Below are 23060 nucleotides of genomic sequence, written 5' to 3' on the forward strand. Positions count from 1 at the left end.
TGACTGTATTCGCTAGTACATCTTGCTCCTTTTCGCTTGTTTAATTGTTCATAGTTTTTACACTACTTTTTAAAATCTAGAATAGTTATACGTTTAAACGAAATTGTGTTGAATTTCAGCCTGATTTTTGGGGCCCCCTAGCGTCCGGACTGAAAATACACCAATTGAGACGCCAGTACAAAAAAGACAATTAATGTACTTTTTCTAAAAAAAACCAGTAGATTTTAGACAAACATTTTAACTTACCTTCCAGTCGTAAAACTGTCGAAGGGGGGCCAGAGATGAGCTGTGTGACGTATATTCCCCAATTAGGCCCTTCATTTTTTTCTTCACCTGTCCACCTTCTTCGTCTTAAATTTTATGCAACGTGGACACACTGTGGCACCATGCTGCCCCCCGCAGGGCAGTTGTGGTACGACATAAGAAAATTCCGCATATTAGCTGTCAGCAATGAAATGAAATGAATACAAACAAATAAAATCCTTTTTATTTTCTCCAACAAAGTGCACACCTTATTTCTACAAAGCAGCACATTACAATGTAATGGAATAAATACAATAAAATTTGCTGAATTAACAAAAAAGAAATCCAGAACAAAAACAAGAGATACACAAGTATCACATTGGTGGAGATGCAGGACCAAACAAGGGTGTTGAGACGAACGTTCTCTTTTTTTTTTTTAACTTCTCATGCTTCTTGGCGAACTGATTTAAATGCTTGTTTTTAATGGAACCGAGGACCAGCAAATCTTGTTGGGGGAAAGGAAAGAAACAACAGGTGCATACTGTCATAGTGAGAAAACTTGTGCAAAGGGCAGAAGGGACCTCCACGTGAACCTCGCCCCCTTACTGCCCAGAGAAAATAAAGTGAACACATTTTCAGTTTTACTACTACACGGTGCAACTTTGTGTTTTTTTTCTTCTTTTCGTTTCCTCCATAGGCAAATCAAATAGAACACAAAAGGCAAGGGAACGTCTCCCTTTCATATTCCGCAAAATAATTTAGTGCTCGTTACATGAAATGGAAAAACGCTATTCAGGCTTTTTTTAAAAAAAAATAATAATAATCACAGAGCAGAAAAAAAGGAAAATGCTCTAAGAGACATCACTTATATTGGGAACAAAAAAAAAGAAAATAAATCCCATGAAAGAAAATCTGTACACAACTCAAAAATCAATATACAGTACCTGCAGATGTTATGCATACAATACAATTCTTTTTACATCGTTTTTAGTACGAGCTCCAGCCTGCTCTACATACGCACGGACCACAGGTGGAAAAAGCGGCGAGTTATTCAGCGTAAGATCTGGTAGTAGTCGTTTAGAAAACAAAAACATTATTGCAGGGTGTTGAGCTGCATACTGCATGTTATGTGTCCTTTGAAAGGAAGAGAGAAAGAGAGAGAGAGAGAAAGACACACACAGGCCTGGACGGACAGTTTGGAACAAACAGAAAAGATGTCGCTGTAAGCCGTCACAGAGGGTCCGATGAGGCCGTCTCCTCTGTGCAGTACATTCGTGGCCAGTATTGCACGCTACCAGCCGAGGCCACCCTGATAATGCGCGGCGAGGACGTTCAGTGCATGAATCCAGTGATGAGATGAGCCCGCAGTTGTTGTTGCTGCTGATGCTGCTGCTGCTGCTGCTGCTGTTGTAGTTGCGTCACAGTTTGAGCTCGTTGGCAATTTTGCAAGCGATGTTCTTAAAGGCGATGGACGTGCCCGATATCCTCTTGAAGCGCACGCCGTTGAGTGAGAGGCGAGGAAGCTTGCACACTTCCATCTCCCACTGGACCAGGTTGTCCTGGCGGGCGTCGCCGTGCACGCAGAAGAGCAGGAAGCGCTCGCGCTGCTCGTAGTCGCAGCTGTTGGCGTCCAGGACCTTGCGGATCTCCCGCATCATCTCCGAGGGCTCCATGGACGAGGTGGTCTTCATGCTCCAGGTGAAGCGCAGCGAGCGCGGCTTGGAGTCACGGCCGCCGTCCTCCTTGGGGTCGCCCGACGCGCTCCTGAGACCACGGCAGATGAGATGAAATCAAAACCAAAACGTGTAACTTATTCACTGCCCTGGAAATGAAGAGTCACCTGGGTGTATCTGTCCTGGCACTGGCCTCTCCCTCGCTGGGCACCCTGAAATCAAACCAAGAAAAACAATTTGTTGACACTCCCGCTCCATCATCATCGTCAGTGTGACACAGCGAGGTGCTTCAGGCGTCATGCCAGGAAAGACTCCAAACTCCTGGGTGAGCACACAATAAGGCTAACTACTATCTCCTGCCAGTTGGTCTACTCTCCGTCGAGCCCGATTCTTTTCTCTCGGCATGAAGACGAAGAGGGGGGGGGGGGGCAAGAGTAAGACGTCAGGAGGAGGAGGAAGAGCGGCAACAACATGAGGAGCATGTTACAATGAAGCCGGTGAGTGTGAGGTGGCTTCTCAAGGTAAGTGGACAAGAGACAGTGACAACAAGTAGGTGTCAATAGGCAAAGGAGGTGCTACAGAGGGACTGGAAGGGAGTCCTGCGTTATTTGTTGCTGTTCGGGCAAGAGGGGCACAAAGTGTTGTCCTACCTCCGAGTGGACCTGAAAGACAGAGCTCTATGCCAAGGGCAGGAGAAGAAAAGAAAAGAAAGACGTAAGCCAGAGAGACAGAGGGGGAGGGCGGTGAAGTACTGCGCTAACTCAAATGTGTCCCTCCCTAACAAAAAAAAATGATGGTATTGAAGAACGAGTCCATATTTATCTAGAGAAACTACAAACCACTGACCTGCGGACAAACTTGGAAGTGATCTTGCTGATGATACCAGTGGAGGTGCCTCGTCGCTGCTGCGCCAGGGCGCCCGTGTCGTGAGACAGCGTGGGCGAGGCCGGCGGCCCATTGTAGGTGGCGCTGCGGCGGTCTCGCAGCTGGGCGCCGTGGAAGGTGCTGCGGCTGGTGGTGCCCCGCGGGAAGCGGTTCTTCTCGGGGGTGCTAATACTGTGTGCGGAGGGAGAGGTGGAAGGACCCCTTGGAGAGGAGCTGAAAGAACAAACATTTTTTTTTTTTTTGCATTGTGTAGCATAATCAAGGTTCGAATAAGTTTCACCATCAAATCTGTGTATGTCTTGGGGATTCTACTGCCCTCTGGTGGCCAACATTAGAATCAGTGAGTGCTCACCTGGATTTCAACTCCGTGCTGTCATCAATGGGGGGCAGTGTGCTCTTTGAAGGGTGTCCCGAAGATGACACGGACTTGATGTGGCGAGGCCGCGCGGAGGTCACTGCAGTCGACGGGGTGCTGCCCGACACCTCGGTTAAACTGGTACGACGGGAGCAAACGGTTTCAAAATGACACCGTGATGACGGCTCCTCTCAAACCGCCTTTGAAACAGAACAGTGGGGTTACCTGCTGTCTTTGCCGTTGGGAATGGCCGAATAGCGCTCGGTGGAGGATCGCTCGCACACGTACGTGTTCCTGCGAGTCATTGAGCCGTTGGTCTGTGGTGAGAAAAGAAAAAAAGTCAGAAGAGGAGCTTCGGTGCCGTCTCGTGGGGAGGAGCAAAGGTAAGAGTGCTCACCCCGACACCGCTTGTGGTTTTCTTCCTTTCCTGCACACCCAGCGGCGAGGCGGGAACGTCTCCCTTGGAAGTGCTGAGCTCCAGTCGGCGGGCACCGTCCCATTCCTCTCGGTGGTCGCTCTCCACGCTCAAAGCCTGACCCCGCCGCGTGTATGACACGGCCGGCGGCACAGAGGGACCCACTGGAAAAAAAGTCCAGACCAAGACAATGACTTGAGAAGGCTAAACAAATAAAAAGGATTCTGATTAGAAAGGTCGTTGGGCCTCATTCACTGGATGTGATATTGCAAAAAATGTAATTGTCCACAAATATTTGAATCATCATTTTATATCACGGCATTCACTATGAAAGGAGTTAAATAGACTGAGCCATCTAAGTATCGTAAAATACCAGTGAATGAGACCCATTGACTACCTTAACATCGAGCAAAGCCACTGAAGGACACAATTTACAAAACCACCGTGGACATTTCCAAATCGACAAAGAACGCAACGACACCCTTTTTCCAATGTGTTACGAAGCAAAGCCGATCGCTCCTCATGCTACGAGGCGCTGCAGCAACGCAGCCGGCCAGCAGAGGTCACCAGACACAACGGTCCCACATGACAGGAGGGAAGCTGCTTTGACATGACTCTGACATCTATGCTAATTTCATAAGCCCGCTCTTTAGCATTATGCTAGCACATTACATTAGCAAGTTAACTCCTTTTAAGTTTTGTTTCAGTTGTCGCCTATAGTAAACTAGGAGGGACAAATAAAAAAATCTGTTCCAACGTCAAAACTGCACCGAAAATAATATATTGTCTCTTTAGCGTCATTTACAGGTGGACTTGACTGTAACCGGGCAACAGGTGTCAGCAACTTCCCCCCCCACCACAGTATTCAGCCAGCAGCACTTTCCGAGCCGGGAAGAAAGGGGTTACTGTACTTCGCTTCTCTACGACACCACCACCACCACCACCATCATCCCCACCATGATCGCTGTAGCGGCGCTGCTTCTGATTGGCCGAGATGCTGCGCGTGACTTTGGGATGGGCGGGAGAAATACTGGAGCCGTTGTTGATGTCGCTGGTGGGACGCTGCCGCTGAGCCAGGACGCTGTTGGTCAGGGGCTCGCTCCCCTCGAACTGGCCAAGAAAGAACAATTCCATGGTCACGTATTGTACAGCGTGGGACATGAAAACGGTTAGGAAAAATCTCGGCTCGGCAAACGATGCGAATCTTGGACGATGGCTCAAAATGCAGTTGGCAGTGAATGAAGTGAGGTTAAATTGCATTTAACACCAGTGATGATGTTGAGATGAGACAGAGTCTGACCTCTGGCGCTTTTCTTCCCAGCAGCAGATAAGTGGCCATGACATCATCATACTTCTGGCTTTGTAAGGACTCTGTGATCTCATCTTTGGGGAATCCCATGGTCACCATGAGCTCTGTCGGTAAAAGGGAAAAGAAGCGAGTGACTCTCGCCGAGGCGACCTTAACGGTGGCCATAACGCACCTATTCTGGTCGAGTCGCTGAAGTCGGCCTCGGGCTCGATATACGGCTTAAGCTCCTCCTCCTCGTGACCCACATTCATCCAGTGGTCTTTCATGATTTGCTGACAAAGGAATTTGAATGTTGTTGATTCCACCATATAACGACTTTTAATGACATTCAACTGTGACTGCGGGCTGTGTGCAACGCTGTTTTGAAACATTCGAACGACTCGCAAAGCTGAATAACAAACGGATCGATTGTTATTAGCGACGAGCATCGGCTCGGTTTCAGTAGCAGCGGTATCGACTGGGAACTGACAACAAACATGGTTTCTACGAGCCAGCCGGCCAAACACGCTCCAAGTGACGAAACTGTCTTATAGGAATCTTCACAAAAAAAAAAAAATCAACAAAAACTACCTCCAAACTGCCACGTTTGACCGGGTTAAGCACCAGTAGTTTTTTCAGCAGGTTTTCACAGTCTGTGGACATGTAGAAGGGGATGCGGTACTTGCCCCGCAGGACCCGCTCTCTCAGTTCCTGCATGGAGAGAGAGAAAAAAAAAAAACTTTTAATGCTATAATCAAACTTAAAATTGCAATCCAGCTTTTGATGTACATTTGACTTCCTGCACACAAACAAATCAATGATCCTCCAGTGATAAAAACTTCCATACTGGGGGCTAGAAACTCATGGCCATGAAAACGAACAAAAAGTGTATCACATTTCCTCTCTGTAAACTGCCGCCGCCTCGTGAATCATTTTGGCAGTTGTGCATTACTAAAGTAGGCCGGATAAACCTCCGGAGAGTCTCGCTCTTCCTAATGTTAGAAACAGGAAATTCTACTCAATCTGTTCATTCAGAAAACATGTTGATGCACGTAACCCCCCCCAAAAAAAAAAAAAAACTTTGGGAAATACCTGGCCGGCACACAGCTGTGAGAAAAAAAATGGTCACCTTGAGGTTTTGTCCGTCGAAGGGCAGGGATCCGCTGACCAGCGTGTAGAGGATGACCCCGAGGCTCCACACGTCCACCTCGGGTCCGTCGTACTTCTTCCCTTGGAAGAGTTCCGGGGCGGCGTAGGGTGGAGAACCACAGAAGGTGTCCAGCTTGCTGCCCACAGTGAACTCGTTGCTGAAGCCAAAATCCGCTATCTTGATGTTCATGTCGGCGTCCAACAGGAGGTTCTCGGCCTGAAGGCGAAAGACACGTTAGCGGATCTGAAATATCTGTAAAATTTCTCTTGTCACCTTTAGATCCCTGTGAACTATCCTCCTCTGGTGGCAATACTGCACAGCAGACACAATCTAAAAAAAACAAAGGTCGCAGGTCAAACGTTAGGCGCGGTCTACAAACAGTGTGTGAGTCATCTTGACGAGCATCGATCGGTTCAATGCTGATGGCGCGCCACTGGGTGTCAGCACATGCAGCTGCAGAGCGTGAGTGAGCCTCCGCAGTCTGTGACACAGCATCATCTCGCGCCTCACACGCTGTCGCTGACTCACCTGCCTGAACTTGGCCCTGGCCTCCTTCTCTTTCATCCGACCGTGAGCCACTAGATAGTCAAACACCTCACCTGGAGAATGCAGAGGAACCTTAGCGTGTATGCATGCTGGAGTAAAGGGGCGTGGCTTACGTGGTCTTAGTATGCATAAAGTCATAAAGTGTCACTCACCACCACTGGCATACTCCATCACCAAATAGAGCGTCTTCTCCGTTTCAATCACCTCAAATAATTTTACTGCAGAGGGCACAAAAACAAGTTTAGGCTTGACTATGATAACAAAGAAAATTTTACGAAGTATTAATCGGCTCAAAAAATATTTATAATGACTAAAAAGTCATCTAAATATTATATTTATTTATATTTATATTTATATCCAACTTTTGTCGTTCATCTAACACCAAATATTGGATCAAAAATAATTCCCGTTCCAAAAATGATTTCTTGTCTCCCATCTAAAAGTGACTTTTAATGTCATTGCCAAATATCAGAACTTACCAATATTTGGATGATTCAGTAACTTCATTATCCGCACTTCCCTGAAGAGCTGTTGACACACACAGAGACGTTTGTCTTATTGAAAATTGCTGATAAGGCGTGCTTGCAAAATGCTATTATGCGCACAACTCCGGCACACAACGTTGCAAAGTGGATTAGACGAGAAGAGCGGAGCATCATGGGACTTGGGTGCTATGTAAGGCATCATGACTGATGCGCAGTTTTGTTTTCGAGGATGTTGAGTCGGAAAAATAAATGAATAAATATCCACCGACACACTGCAGTATCAGTCCACAAGCTTCCAGCCAGTCCAATAAAATCATCTTTGTTCTCCCAGCATCATGTTTATCGACTGACTGCAGAGCTTTAAGAGCGGCTTGGCGTCATGTCAGACGAGCTCCTGCAGCCACTTAGAGGTGCTGTTGAATCATTTACATTCTGCTGACTGCCCGCCTGAGCCGCCAACGCTCTCCCCAAAAAAAAAAGGACTTTGCTGCCTTTTGACGTCAACGGTGACGTCGGTCTTTGTTCGCTTACCTGCGGTTTATATTTTGTGAGAAGTCGGTAAGGCATCAAAATGTGACATAAGCCAGTAAATGTGTTTGTTTCTAGGTCATCGGATGGAGTTTAGTGAAGCTTGAGCCCGACCCAGTTGGGACCTCTCAGGTACTTTATTCGCTAATTCTGTCTTCCGCTCTCAGGCTCCACTGCTAGACACTCTCCACAAGGAGAAAACTCACTGAAGTCAATAATGCTGCATTGTAACTTAAAAGAAAGGAAGTCAAATTTGAAAAAAGGACATGATGAAACAGAATCTTAAAAACGGCAGTCACTTAGCAGTAGCAATAATGCTAACATTAGCCTGATCCCCTCCATTTATTTTCTATCAATTTCTGATCGTGACTTTGTCACTTCATCGTTTACATTTTATATTTCAATGAAATAATCTTCATTTAAAAGCTGACAGGAACAAACTATAAGAGACTCGATGACAGAAATGTAAATCCATCCTGTATTCCGATACTGTATCGCATATTGTGACCGATGACAAGTTCTTATATACGATTGCCACCCAATTTACATAGATATTGGATATCCAACACACATTCATGACTACATGCCAGACCATTCGGCGTCTCTTTCTATCATTTTCAGCATTGCAGATTTTTGGCCCGCAAGGTCAGAACGCAAAATGATCCTTTGTTCAATTTTCTATTCCAATACATTGAAGGCCAAACTAAATTGTTTCTGCGGTTTCCGTGACCTTATTTGGTCACGGCCACGCTTTCGATTCTTTCTAATTGTCTCAAATGCCTTTTAAACAAACCATGCAGGAAACTCAAGGTCTGTTTAAAAAAAAAGAAGCTTATTATTAATAAACTACAATTACTCGAGAATGGCCTGAAGTAGAAGACGATAAAGAAAACGGGCTGTGGCCTCAGTTCATATGACTTGGCCATCAAGATGGACATTCTTCATCCTTATGAATGAGGGCTGGATTAAAGAGTCGCTATCTCATCTTGATGTCTGCCTCTTCCTGCCTCGCTCGCTCTCGTGTGCGTCACTACCCCGAAGCCTCCTCACATGCGTGCAGGCGCTTGGAAGTGAAAATTACAACTAATCTGACGAGAGCTGTGGAAAACGACAGACGGTCAATAGCGATGTTGTCACCGCCGAGGCTGATGAGATCTTTGATGGGGGGCGCCCCCAGTGTCAATGTCAATAATATCTACGGGCGCAAGGCCACGCAGTAGCGCTGGAATCCATTTTTAGGCTTGTTCTGAAATTCAATCCCTTTAATCAATGAGTTGAAAGAGAATTTTAACAAAACCAAAACGACGACACGCTAATTACACAAATATGACAATACGTGCATTGTTCAACACGTTTGGAGATTCAGTAGTCTGTGCCAGTGACCTACTTCCAGCCGCCCAGGGGCACCTAGACTCCCAAACCGGCCTTAATTACTGCAGTCCCTCCACGCAGACCAACATATATCAGACCGGCTACGTTTACCTCGACTGGCTGGACTATTTCAGTCACAGATGCTCCTCCAACAAGGACATTATTGTTACCAAGTCCTCATTGCTCTAATGAGGGAGTGTACGTGTGTATGCGCATAGCGTGAATCGTGTCCTGCCCTCCAATATTTGCTTTTTTTTTTATATCTGTGGTGTAAAAGGGAAACCAACGGAATCACACGCAGCAGTAAAAACGCATCCGTGAACACATGAAGTCATAAATAAATGCACGACTAAGCAGCCTCAACATTTGACGTGTCCGCCCGATTGCTTTCCGCTCATCCGAACCAGACCGAGGCCGTCGTCGGGCCCCGGGCGTGACGGCATCTCATTGGATAACGCACGCGATGCGTGTAAACAGCCATTACGGCAGCCCGATCGGATGGCGGACTATTTCACAACTGTTGGAAAATATATAAACAATGTAGGGCGTATCTCTGAATGAGCATCTTCATCTTCAGCTATAAACTTTCAAAATAAAAGCAAACGGCTGAACCAATTCCTAACCTGTATCGACCTTGGATTTGGATCCCGGCGCTCTGAAACGGCATTTCAACGTAGAAAATAAACAGTCCTTATTTACAGATTAGGGCCAGAGAGTCAGACAGGGCAGAGCGGGGATGAAAGCAGGGATTAATAGAAGAGTCCTATTTTGAGGATTGAAATGCCGACAAAAACATTACAGCGTCAACATCCCCTGACCCACAGATGTCTTAACATGATGCGTTTCCCTCGGCGAATCTCAGGAGGTGCTTTGCGAGCTCGGTCCGACCTCATTTCCTGTGTGCGGTCAAAACGCCAAAGTCTCGATGGACCAAAAGTTTTTTTTAGGTACGCGGACTTCAGAGCACAAAACAAAATACTCTAGTCCTTGCTAGCTTAATGCTAACATAGGTACACGGACTTCAGAGCGCAAAACTATACCCTAGTCCTTGCTAGCTTAATGCTAACATACAAAAGGAAATCCAATTGGCAAACGGGCTAACAATGAGCATCTGGCTAAGTTGTTAACCATAACTGATGGCGAGTAAATTCTTGAAAATAGCCTGACTTTCAGCTAGGAAAGGATGCTAACAGTTTCGGCACTCTGGTATTGTTCTGTTGGGGTATCAAACGCAGTAGTAGTACTAAAGATTGGATTTAGACATGCTGACAGGCAGCCAAAGAAGCGGCGCTTCCTTCCTTCAATGTAGGACACAAAACAATGTAGAAAAAGCACCCATCTCAGGATGAGACGCTGAGAATAAATTCCCCTTCTGCATTCCTTGAGCAGGTAAACAAAACGATAAACACAAAAGTACCCTTTGTGCAAGAGTGGGAAGACAACGGGAAGAATACAAATGGTGTCTTTTCCAAACAAAGCTCGTCCTTTTCTTTTTATAACAGCCATGTGCCGGGAAAAAAAAAAAAAAAAAACACTGGATGTCCTTCATCGTTGTTCTTTGTTTACTGTTTCGTCTTCCTCATCTTGGTAGAAGTCATTGAGTCGGAGTGAAATAAGTCCCCGACTATTCCAAGCATGTTGTTTCTCCGAAATCACTCAAGGCTATTTTTCCGCCCTCGATATACTTTAATTTTGAAGTCCTTTGATTTCGATTCGTCCTCCGATGGGAGAGACTTGCAAGCTTGCTTTCGACATTCAGCAAACAAATCAGCTTCTGTACATGGCGAGCCCATCAGGAGGCCACAAGAAGAGAAAACTCAGTGTCGGATTGACGGACTAACAAAAAGGCGCCAGTGGTGGGAATCTGGAAACTAAATCACACACCCAGGAGCCCCCAATAATTATATTCCAAATGACAACCACAAAGTGTGTTTCTTTCATTATCCTGTGTTCCAGTCCATGTGGTTTTTACTGAGATCCTACTAAGGGACCAACAGTAGGGGAAATAAAATTTAAAAAAAATAAAAAATCCCAGATTTACCACAGTTTAAAAGACAAGCTAACTGTGTCCGGTCCACTGTGCATGTAAAGACACCCGAGTGACTCCATCGATAGGGTTGACTGCACGTTGCTCGTATCCGCTTTTAGAAGCGGCCCGCTCAGCAACACAGGAAGCCATATTTAACGCGGCACGTGCGACGGCTCTCAATCACCACAATGACGGCAAGCAGAGCCGCACTAATAGAAGTGCACCGAGGTATACGCAGTGTTCCCCCTCCGACATCAGAAGTCAGCAATTAAGTGGCTAACCATTAGCCACCCCGCGTGTTGATTTACTTGCCGTGAGTTGCGGTCGTTTGCAAATTGGGAATGCACGCGTGTTTGCTTTCTTACCGTTTGTTCGATAAAGTCATTAAAAGTAAAACCGGCGGCTGTGTGCATCATCGACCGGAAGAATTAGAAAACGAAACTAGCGGTGAGAGGCTATATTAGCTAATAGCTAACGACATGCTGCGTTTGCGATAACAGCCATGCTCCATTTCTACTAATGATGTGTGCAAAGCTTGAGGCAGCTCAGACATCCTCAAGCAATGTCGTCAAAGAGTGCCCAGACATCTAAACCCAAAATGCCCTCCCTGACATGCTGCTAAAAAGTCCTCGTGGACTCTAATTAGCGTCACCCGGCTGGCATGCGAAACCCGGCAACATTTGACGGCCCAGTAACAATGCTGATGCTTTACTGGCCGCCTCACATGTCGGTCGGCCAAGAGCGTGTTGCGGGGGGGAGTTGACTGTGGCCGTTCCCGTTTAATGCAGCTCGAGTAGCTGCTGTTCCCGAGGATGGCATAGGACACGGCGAGTCAATGAGGTCATCGATTGAGGCCAGGAGACGATTGGTGCATTATGAGACACGAGCGTCTGCATTGCAGATGGATCTTCTGTATACAGTTACAGTCAACCACGAGAGGTGAAGTGGAAGACATTGAAATGCAAAAAACTGTTCAAACTGATCCAAAAGTCAAACGTTAGCATTTGATCCACGCCGTGGCTCTTTGACAAATTTAAGCTAAATGTGCTTTGTCATCAGCCAAGCAGGTTGTTTTATATTTATGACTTACGAGTATTTTTTATGCTAATAATAGCACAGGTTAATGGTTTGGTCGTACGAAGAGGACCCAAGTCGTAAATTGAAATCCGCTGAAATAAAGTTTTATGGTATTTGTCTTTCATTTAACCTGAGTGGGAGGAGCGCGATATACACTAAGTGCTTTTGTCATTCATTTCCATCAGGCGGATTAAATTGGAATTAGAACAGAAACAAACTCCACTTAAGTCATAAATATGACAAACACTTTTTTTTTTTTATTCAACATTCAAAATGAAGTAAATAAAGCAATAAACTAAACTCCAAAGGACATCTGCTTGTGTTGACCCTTCTGAAAGCAACCGAAGCAGACATCTGAAAGGCGCGCTGAATAATTCATAGCTGAGATCCGATTGGTCGCCGCTCCGACAAAGTCATATGACGCCGCTACCGCGCGTCGTCACCTGGCAGCGCGCGATCCGACCGAACGCCTCCTAACCCGGACTGAACTCAAACTGAGAATCGTCTGGCCGCTGACGCAAACGGCGTCGGAGATGTTCATTACAGCGATGTGTGTGCACAGATTACAAACCACATAATAGGCTGTTAAACAAAAGAGCCCGCACGCCGAAATGAATCTCGCTTCGATGAGATGAGCGTCTCTTTTGTGCTGATTAGCTGAACAATTGCAGTCAGATCCCATTATGGTCAAAGTCAATTACAGATTGTGGACGGCGGATGTGGGAGACACGATCCAGACGAGATATTGCGCAACAGTGGGGAAGAAAAAAAACCCCATCACGCTGTATTTGGAAATTGGCAAGCGTCACTTCCATCGACAAAAAACATTCCCTTAACGCTACTTTAATATCGATGAGATGGAATCACCAGTCGAGCCAAGGTATGCGACAAATAAATGTCCCCGCTGTGGGATGAATAAAGTCCTATCATCATCATAATTGTGATTTTTACAAGGTGTGATTATTGTAATGGCCCTTTCATGTGGCCCTATGACAGCCGTAAGGAAATTTGTTCCTCGGTGGAGCTGCGATGATGTGATGTGAAAGCACCTCTGCCAGTCAACCTGCAGTATTTTTAGGTACAAAACTCAAAGCAGGTGGCTCACACACACACACACACACACACACACACACATTAGCAAGTGTTCTACTCAGTGTGTGTTTAAAATCATGAGAAAGCGCCGGATTTAGAATCGGCCAAGAGTGGCTTTTGTTGTAATTGTTCATGACTATTTGACAAAAGGTAAGCAACAAAGAGACAGGCGGTCGTATTTTTAGCGGCGGTCAAACCGCAAAACAAACTGTGAGCGCAGCGGGAGGGGATGGAAGGGAGGTGGAGGTGAGGAGATCAAACACACCCCGGAGCGCTTTTGTCATCACGACAAATGTTTGCAAGAATTGAAAGGAAAACGAAATAAACTGATAGACGGGTATGATTTGGGGCTTTTCCTCTTGGCATTACTTTGGTGGTCGAGAAATATGAAGAACAAATGAATGAAAATTACAAATAGATGAGAAGCGGGACTCACCTTCTGTAGACTGGTGGGATTCAGCTGGGTTTTGTCGATAATCTTGACTGCCACCTTAGGAGACAAAAGTGTTAGAAACTCAGCAACTAATTCCCACTCTCAGGGAGTTTCATTTTGTTTGTTGTCATGCTCATCATTTCCCCGCATGTGGTAGTTTTACCAAAACACGCCGCGGCTGAGTCGCACCGTGAAAAACTTTCTGATTGACAGAAATATATTTATTTACGAGAGGGCAAGCATGCAAATAAAGGCGTGCGAGTAAACACGGGAAGGATTAGCATAAATATATATATATTGCACATGACTGTGCAGGTCAGTCTTGGCCCGGCGGGTTGCACGGGTCATCAGCACGCGGTTCAATGATCGGCCCAAAGTGCAAAAGGAAAAGAGAGATGGTCTCCGCAGCATTTTGTGAGCGCTGGGCCGTCGTTTACAAAAGGCAACAATTTCAATCGATACCAAGAAATGCACAGTCACAATGTTTCTCACTAAAGATATTCCGCTAATCCATTTCTAAAGATAGCGTACAGGACAGTAAGAGTAGTAGGAAAATTAAATTCACAATTCATGAATTTAGTGTGCTCAACTTTTCACCATAGGAGCTCTGGTTTGCTTTATCACAGAGCGTGTGGCTATATTTAGGTCTTCCCAGCACTTGTTCTCTGTCGAGCGTGCGAATCGGCTGAGAGCCTCTTGAGTAGAATTCCTGTTTGCAATCAACATGCGGACTCGTGACAGCAAATTATTTTTTTTTTTTGCTCGATGTGTGATTAGAAATAAACGTTGCAAAATATTGGAAGTAATGACATCGAGAGTTGTCCGGTTACTTCTGCGTGAGCATCTGGGCGTGAGTTGTGGTCAACAGCAGCTCCTTGCATTTGTCATCCAACTGAAAAACCTTAAGTCGACCGAGTGTGACTGACAGATGATCAGTCAGGCTTTGCCCCGCCCACCGCCTGCCTCTCACGGCGCTCTTTCACTTGTTTAGCCTCACCCTCGCATGCAGATCGCAACGCCTTTATTGGTCTGTGTTCTTTCCAAATGTTCGTTCCTGCACTCTGATCCGTGACTTTGCATTCTGATGAGCCAGCAAAGCCGCTCGAGCAAACAAAGCAAGCAAGCAAGCTGACCCCCCCCCCCCCCGGGCCCCCTCCTCCCATGTGACCCGGACCTCGTATCCAATACGCCTGTTTAACATTGGCCGGCGACAAGGACATTAGCGCTCCGAACCGGGGGAGGAATATATTTGTGGTGTCAGTACTGCTAATGTGACCACACGCTGGATGAAGCATGATGCTCGGGGCAACTAAGAAAAAGTCCTTAAAGTCAATAGAGGTACTAAAGTTCTATTTTGTAAAACACGTAAGGTCCAATGACGTATGGTCGTGTCTTCCCTTACCTCTCGTCCAGTCAGGACGTGACGCGCTAGCTTGACCTTGGCGAAATTTCCCTTCCCGATGGTCTTCAGGAGGCGGTAGTTCCCGATGTGCGGGTGCTCCTCGGTGGAGGTGAAGGAGTTGCGACATCGCGGGAGACTGTGGCGACTTGCCGACTTGGTCGGAGGGGCCGGGGGCTCCACAAAGCCGTCTGCGGACGAGTGCTGTAAAAGAAGAAAAAAAGGAATCATGATCCGAGTTAATTCTGCTGTGATTCTACTCGCAAGGGCCTGCAATGGTTGTGTTTGTGCTACCCGTGTGCTAATCTAATGAGAGAGTCGATTTTCTGAAAGAGACCATTTTGGATTTTCCGCATCAGCTTGAGAAAACTTGTCGGCATGATGAACCGGTAAGAAAAATAAATTTGATTGAGCACTTGGCCTGCTCCCAAAAAAGAGTGAATGAACCAAAACGGGGAACCGGGACAGGTTCTTCTTGACGGGCTGGTGCGTCACTTCCCATGATTTCAAAAGAAACAAGAGAGGCGAGCGAGTATATTGAACAAATCCTCAAACGGCTTTCCATGTGGTCTTCACAGACTAAGATGTTATGCAATGAACTTGGGTTGCTGGTGGGCCCGCTGCTGCAAGATGGCTGATGCCAGTGCCTTTTACTGACAGAGTGCATATAAAAAGTCTACACACCCCTTGTGCAAACTATTTTTGGGAGATGCTATAACTTTTTCCACCATTAGTATAACCTACAAGCTGCACAATTAACAAAAATGAATAAAGTAGCTGCAAAAGTTTGCACACCCGCTCCAATCCCATTCAAGCTCACGTGAAATGGATATCAGCACAAACTGCCATTTAAAGAGCCATTGATGCTAAAATGTAGTCGTACAAAGAAGGAACGTTGCAAAAAAAGAATACTTCTCTGCTCTTTTTCCGCTTTGTGACAACATCAGAGTGGAAAGGAATAGATGTTAAGCATGCTAGTTAGAAAGCGATGTACAGATTTTCAAATCAACAACATCGGAGCCGAAATAAAGCTAGAGCGTTGAGACCACCAAATTGCAGCGCAAAGTGTTAAACATAGAAGATGGCTGGCGTGACCTTTAAAACAGTACGTCTAACACATATGGTCCGCACACATCGACAAAAGGTCATGTTGAACCACTTTGCTCAAATTCAGCAACCTAATGTGTTTCAGAATCGCATTTCCATGTCCCAAGGGCAAAAGGGGATTTTGCAACGTAATTACACGGACTTTATTGAAAAGCATTCTAAAAAAATAAAACACCAGAAATAAGTATTTCAAATAAAGTCATTCAAGGACCAAATTAGCACCGAATACAATAAGGAAGGCTATTATGTTCTCATACAGCAAATTAGAATGTTTTTGATCATAAACACCCCTATTCTTTTGTAGTACTTATTAATATTTATCTTTATTACATGTCAGACATTTGAAGCATCCCTGGCAGTCCAAACATTCAAATTCAAGCATTTAAGAACTTGAAGCACCTCCCAAAAAATTTGGGGGGGACAATTTTAGCATTTCAAGCTACAAGGGGAGACCTCAACACAAAAGGGAGGGTTTCGCCTGGTCATTGTGCTGCACCTCACTTGAATATATTGTAATTGATTACTATCTTTAAATATGTTACCATAAAAATGGACAGCATAGGCTTGTCGGTATCGTGTCAGGGAGGGGGAAGCTTATGAATAATACCGCCTCCTCCCTTTCCTCCTCCAGCACCGAGAGTGCAGCTCGGGGCCCACGAGGTGATGGATGTCACATTGCGATGCTTCCGAGCGAAAAAGTAGGGCAACATAACACCCCCCCCCCCCACACACACACACTCAATATTGAAAAGAAAACTCCCTCCCCTCCCCGCACGATTAGTTTCCCGGTGCCGTATCTTCAACCCAGGTTGACGCAATGCGTTGTCTGGGTTAGCCCTTAAGTGTCACATCCACGCCAAGTGCACCTTCCGAGATCCCGGGTGGGTTCCCGACGGTGGTGGGGAGAATCCTCATTGGCCGTGTGAGGTGTAGCCCTCCGTCGCACTAGCTAGCCGCTGCCATTACCCCCCCCCCCCCCTCTCCTTCCCAACCGCACTGAAACAACGCCTCACGAAATAAACCGAAAAATAAAAGGTGGACGACATGACTTACATTCTCGGTGTCACGCTCGTTCACCGTGGGCAATGGCGTCCTGGTCGACATCTTGTGTGAGGGGGGAAGCCTGGCAAAGAGGCCGCTCGGCGGACGGGCACAGAGCAGACGCGGCGTCTTCGGATCCCACCTTCCTCTCTACATCCCCCTCAGCACAAAGCCAAGCCGGCAGGAAGTGCGCAAACGGCTGGCTAGCTTAGCGCAGCATTGCCCTGCCAACTGGGGCCCCGGCCGACTCGCACCCAGATGCTTTGCGTTCGGTTCCGGGGTTCGGCAGCTAGGCCGGCTCAGACTAGACGAGCGCCGAGAGGAGGAGATGGAGGGAGGAGAGACCGAGAGAGGGAGGGAGGGCAGGAAGGAAGATGCGCATCAAAACCACCAACCAGGAAGGATGGAGGACTCTCTCGCTCGCTCTCCCTCATTGAATGCGATGCTCTCTCGCCCTCTCTCCCTTTGTCTCCTCCTCATTGGAGTCAACAGCAAACAGCGCGGAGACATTGATTTAAATCCCGTGTAAAAGGCAACAAGGGAGTGTTCGGCTTTTGACAAACCGGTCCAAACTAAATTAAAAAAAAAAAAAATCGTCACTGGGTGGAGTGAATGAATGAAGGGTGCAGCGTGACGGTTTGATGGATTACTTTCCTGCATTCCTATTGGCTGAATGGTTTTGTTGAGAAGTAAACAAGCTTTAGAAACTGAGCCGCAGGGTGAGGCCCGGCTCGGTTAAAAAAAAAAAAAAAAAGTACTATTTGGTCGACACTGCCATCTATCGTCGGGCGTCAGTATAGCACCTTCTCTGTCATTCGAGTTGTGCTTCTCAATTGCGCCTCTAGGTGTCAGGCCATTCCAACAAATGTAAGCAGGGGTTAGTGTTTAGAATTTATACATTCATTTTGGTCAAGTGAAGCTTAATCAAATTAACAGTACTTTGATTTAAAAAAATAAATAATAATCCAGCAGTCTTTCCACCTCTGCATTAGGCGCGCTAAAACTATCAACTAAAATGTTGTTTACAGTCAGCCGAGTCAGTCTTACAATAAAAGTAGACTGTGAATAATTTTAACCGAGCTTCTTGTCAGCTACTGGTGCAGCAGCGAGGCCCCAAAAGTAACAATGGACTCAGCATGACGCCACGTATCACAATAAGTGATGATTATGGGACCTGAAAGCCACTGAGAACATTCTGCACGGCCTGGAGGCATTAAAGTTTATTTTCCACCCTCCAGCAAGTCTCTCTCTTCATCTCTGCCCGAATAAAAAATATTTTGTCTTTGCGATAGCAGAACAAAGAGTTGAGGTCGTTTTGGCAAAACAAAATAGGAGGGTTCAGACACTGCACCTTGGCATGAAGCAAGGCATTTTTGGAATTCTGCACATCTGATCCCAAAATGGATTGGCTCCCAAACATAACAGATCTTATCTTTTCTGAGTGCAAACAAATGGAATTGTCTAAATTACTCCACTTTTTTTTTTTCTTCTGACAAGTCACAGAGATATTTAAGCTGATACGCTTCTATTGTAGATCTGATAATATTTACAAGGCCCACATCAAATTCCACAATCAAACAATGAAATCCAATGCAAGTTCACTCCAGTGGAACCGGATTGACTCTCAAGTTGTTTTATTTTCAAATAAGAATTAAGTTGAAAACTGTTGAAGTGAGTTGAGGAGCTTCATATTTGCTGCCATCTTGTGGCATTTATAAGCAATTAGAATATTTTGTAAAAATTATGTTTTTAAAGTGTCGCAAGAGTAAAACAAGGATAATAAAAACAATTGTATACTTCTGTTGAATTGTAAACTGTACAACTGTTGCTGCGTTTGACATTGTAGCTTCGACTATTCCTGGGAATGACTTACACTCCTCCTAACCTCGGAGCATCCGCCCTGGGAACGTTATTCGTGCTTGGGATTCCAATGCTGCACCTGAGCTGCAATGCTGCGGAATGTAATGGGCACTGACACTGGTTTAATGAGTGCATGTACACCCAGGGCCAAATGCAATTACAAGCTCCCACAAGCAAGCATCAATAAAAAAAGAAAGAGTGAGACAGCTGTGAACAGCCATTCATGGCTAACGTTAGCTGAAGCTAATAGATGAAACGCTTCATATTGAACACTGACCTTCTTTCTTTAACAATTGAGCCGCTGAGAATTATTGCAAGCTAATTCCATTTTTTTTTTGTCATTTTGCAGAAGAGTGATTTCAAGTTTTATAGCTGCAATAAAAATCGGTTGGATTTATATCCTGGTGATTTATATGGCAGTGATTACTTCTGGATACGGGGATTCTCAGCTTTTGGCTTTTTGCCAGACGCAATGATTAAAGACAAGAAACGAGATTCGTAGAATGTGTAATCCCATTCGGTACATAAATCGTTTTTCTTCTACTGTTATATTTTTATGATCACAAGAAACTGAAATTGTAATCCCTAAATAATTGGGACTAATTCTTCAATCTCCGTGCCGAGTGCAACAATGAACTCCCTCCTATATGTCAAAATTAACGAAATATTAGCTGTCAGTATGATAAAGTGCATTACAGATTACAAACCAGCTAAATTAGTACCTCTGCAACAGTGTCAATCAAACCTGAACATTATCAAAGCTGTAAAGGCATAACTGTTGTGGCACTACATTCTTTTGTTTACCTAATGTTGCTGCTGATTATTATTTTAGCATGCTCCTTGACAGAAAAACAAGATCGTAAAGTAGAAAATGAGGGATGAGAATGAACTGATGGTTGCTTGAAAGAAGAGGAAAAAAAAAAGCTGTTAATGCTTGGCAAGGCAGCAACGTGCACCCTGCTCGGACAAGTCAACAAAACCTTGCTGGTATGCCGAATATTTTTGGTAGGCATAGATACGAGGCCGCCGAGGAATTTGATCAGGCGACGAGCCAGCTAGCCAGCCAACCTCCAGCTCATTATTATTACCCGCGGCAGCAGCAGCAGCAGCAGCAGCAACACACCCTAAAGCTTCTTTTAAGAGACTGCTGCATCCATAACCCTTTACCGCACCCCTCACCCACTTGTCTTGATGGCTGTCACTCATGCATGCGCTCACGCCCACGCATGCAATAGCCATTTAGTAAAAAAGCAAAAGTAAAGTAGGTGGTTTTAAAATGAACCCGTTTATCACGAGGTACATTCCAGACTAGTGTTGCGCAGAGGTCCGACAAGATCAATGTCTACTCGTAAAATAATGTTTCATTTTTAATAATGCTGATGCAGTACAAGAAGTGTCACCCTTCAACCAGTAGTACATGCAAGCTCCAATACAACCAATGACGGAGCAAATATTACAGAATTGGTGATCGAGCTCTTGTATTGGATCTCATTAGATTGCATGGGCATTGAACTCAACCCTCAATGGGCCCTCTGATAAGAATAAAGATTTTCTCACCGATATGAACTTGCAGCATGCTAGCTATAATCGCCGTGTGTTTGGGCCTTGTAATTATGTCATAACTCAAAGGCTTCCCTGGTGAGCTACCAAAAAAAAAAAATCAGGTTCATGGTTGTGTTCTCTGAGGAGTGGGCCCATTAATTGTCAGGATATAATTACACCGTCACCACCCTCAGGGTCTGTGTTAAAGTAATAAGAGAATGTATGTTTTACTTATCGTAAAACAAGACTGGGTTGCAACACTAACACATTCCCCGTAAAACAACAACACAAATCGAAAGAGAATAACCATTATTCATTTTTCACTCCAAGTTTCTTCATTTTGTAGCATTTCTCTGGGCAACACTGCTTCCAGTATATATGTATGAACTTTTTTTTTTTTGTCCAATCAGATTTCAGCCTCTGTGTTGCCATGTCAAACTTATCTGGCCAGAGCCTTTAGCATCACTAGTGCTGGTCGAAAACTGGAAATCATGAGACAACGTTGCTTTAATTATGTAATCATATAAATTCCTATTTCTGGCTTAAAACTATCTTTTAAAACCCTAACTTTATTGAAACCCTAATTTTGAACCCCTTTGAGCGGGACTATGACACAACTATCACTCGCAATCTCTAATGAGTAAATCTATAATCGCAACGTGATGTACGTCAACGCGCCAAAATAATATAAACAAAGGCGCGTTGCTATGACGTCAAAAAAGTGACCAAATTATGAATTAAACATAATGAACGTTTTGAAACGTTTTCACTTTGTTTGCGTTTCTGCTGCTTGTGCTTGCCGATTAACGAACGGGACTGCTTCATTTCAAATTTTGCCTTCGTCATATAGAAAAGAACAACAACTTCAAGGTTTGTTTCTTGAAAACTACAAACACGATCTAAGAGATCGTTAGCAATATCAAATGACGATACATTTTCGTTTAAAATGTTCAAAATGTCATCAAGGGACCTTTGTTGTTGATAGACGCATGCAGTCGTAAATCTGGAAAGCTGATTTCGGCTTCTTTCGGCTTCTTTCGTTTTTTTTCGGCTTTTGTCGGCTTTTTTCGGCTTTTTTCGGCTTTTCAAGACTCGTTTTCACGTCTTTCGATGTAGTAACTAATACCAGCGAGTGAGGCGTTCATATTTCCTTCGCTGCCTCGGAAATTAGAGCGTTTGCAGAAGAAGAAAACGGCGGCCCGTAGTAAATTATGTAACATTAAAAATGCATCTACAGTTTCTATTGAAAAACGAAAAGAAGTAAAAGGCCACGACAATTTGAACTTGAACTAAAATAAAAATAAAGGGTTTGAGACATTTAATTTTCCCCAGTTTTATTTTAAATAGTATTATAATATAGTGCCATCAGTAGTTTTATTTTTCTACTTATGGTACATTGTCAAATTCTATTTTATGTTCTGGACATTCCGTTTTACTTAGTCTACTTGTTTGACTTTTTCTACTCTTACTCTTACTACTACTTTTGGTTATACAAAGTACTTATTTTTATTACTTTTGGTTCTTACGTCTTCTTTTTCTCTGCAACCTCAGTTCTAGCCTTTCTGGCTCTACTTCTACGATTGTGATCTGATTTATTTTTTTATTTTTTACAGGCTAAGTGATGGCAGAGAACCTGGACTCGGAGGCGCTGTTGAATGCGTTCAGCCGTTTTGCAGTCTATGGAGACACCAAGGCCAGCGGAAAGGAAATGAACGGGAAGAACTGGGCCAAACTCTGCAAGGACTGCAAGATCATCGACGGCAAAAGCATCAGCGGAACTGACGTCGATATTGTCTTCTCCAAAGTCAAGTGGGAACATCTGTCTGCACTGCGTTTTCCCGTGCAGTATTCAATGAGTGAAGTATTTGTGTGTATTTATATGTGCGTAGGCAAAAGTCAGCCCGTGTGATCACCTTTAACGAGTTCCAGCGAGCTCTGCAGGAATTGGCGCCTAAGAGGTTCAAGAGCAAAGGCCGTGACGAGGCCATCATGGCCATCTACAAGATGGTAGAGGGCGGAGAGCCTACCCAGTTTGGAGTCACGGTCAGAAAAACAACAACATAGATCACGTCTTGAGAGTCTTATCTAGTAAAGGAGTTAATATTGTTAGCAAGAAGGTTAGCATTAGCGGCAGCATTGAAATCAGGGTTAGCGTTCGAGTCTACAAATGTAACTTTAGTCAATCCCACTGCGGTTGTGTAAATTTGTTCAGAAAACCGTAAAGGCCGGCGGAGTAGACCGACTGACGGACACGTCTTTGTACACCGGGTCGCACAAGGAGCGCTTTGACGAGAGCGGGCAAGGACGAGGACGCGAAGGACGAGAGGACACTGTCAACAACACGGGATACGTCTCCTCCTATAAAAATGAAGGATCGTACGATAAGAAAATGGGGAACGAAAAATGAATCCAACACACAAACAGGAAGTGTAAGCAGCCTTCAACTTTGACCCTTACATCTCAATGTGTCAGGTGACTGAAAGAAAATAAAGACTTCTTGTCTCGACTTAACATGCGTGTGAGTAATTGACAATATTTCGA

At 44.9% G+C, this 23060-nt stretch overlaps 2 protein-coding genes across 2 annotated transcripts; one reads left to right on the top strand and one right to left on the bottom strand.

The window, feature by feature from the left end:
* Positions 1-465: 465 nt before the first annotated feature.
* On the bottom strand, positions 466-17731 carry mark1 (MAP/microtubule affinity-regulating kinase 1). The gene is made up of 18 exons (XM_061285375.1): positions 17130-17731; positions 14973-15173; positions 13574-13627; positions 7035-7083; positions 6708-6773; positions 6538-6608; positions 6283-6339; positions 5989-6225; positions 5451-5570; positions 5053-5152; positions 4872-4984; positions 4528-4681; positions 3554-3735; positions 3382-3473; positions 3154-3294; positions 2763-3014; positions 2084-2128; positions 466-2007 (listed from the first exon to the last, which is right to left on the bottom strand). Exons 1-18 carry the CDS (start codon positions 17178-17180, stop codon positions 1662-1664), a joined length of 2331 nt encoding a protein of 776 aa, XP_061141359.1. The 5' UTR covers positions 17181-17731; the 3' UTR covers positions 466-1661.
* A 4409-nt stretch (positions 17732-22140) lies between these two features.
* On the top strand, positions 22141-22990 carry LOC133158222 (tubulin polymerization-promoting protein family member 3-like). Its single transcript, XM_061285247.1, has 3 exons — positions 22141-22328; positions 22409-22562; positions 22732-22990. Exons 1-3 carry the CDS (start codon positions 22141-22143, stop codon positions 22924-22926), a joined length of 537 nt encoding a protein of 178 aa, XP_061141231.1. The 3' UTR covers positions 22927-22990.
* Positions 22991-23060: the final 70 nt, after the last annotated feature.

This window comes from Syngnathus typhle, linkage group LG8 (assembly GCF_033458585.1).
Source record: "Syngnathus typhle isolate RoL2023-S1 ecotype Sweden linkage group LG8, RoL_Styp_1.0, whole genome shotgun sequence".
NCBI lineage: Eukaryota > Metazoa > Chordata > Actinopteri > Syngnathiformes > Syngnathidae > Syngnathus > Syngnathus typhle.

Bases quoted from the DNA above. Each gene is read 5' to 3' on its own strand.
- mark1 (XM_061285375.1), bottom strand. From the start codon at position 17,180: ATGTCGACCAGGACGCCATTGCCCACGGTGAACGAGCGTGACACCGAG. The intron at 13,628-14,972 runs GTAAGGGAAGAC...TTGTCTCCTAAG, and splicing joins ACGTCCTGACTGGACGAGAG to GTGGCAGTCAAGATTATCGA. The intron at 6,340-6,537 runs GTGAGTCAGCGA...TGTTTTTTTTAG, and splicing joins CCAGGGCCAAGTTCAGGCAG to ATTGTGTCTGCTGTGCAGTA.
- LOC133158222 (XM_061285247.1), top strand. From the start codon at position 22,141: ATGGCAGAGAACCTGGACTCGGAGGCGCTGTTGAATGCGTTCAGCCGT. The intron at 22,329-22,408 runs GTGGGAACATCT...ATATGTGCGTAG, and splicing joins ATTGTCTTCTCCAAAGTCAA to GCAAAAGTCAGCCCGTGTGA. The intron at 22,563-22,731 runs GTCAGAAAAACA...AAATTTGTTCAG, and splicing joins CTACCCAGTTTGGAGTCACG to AAAACCGTAAAGGCCGGCGG.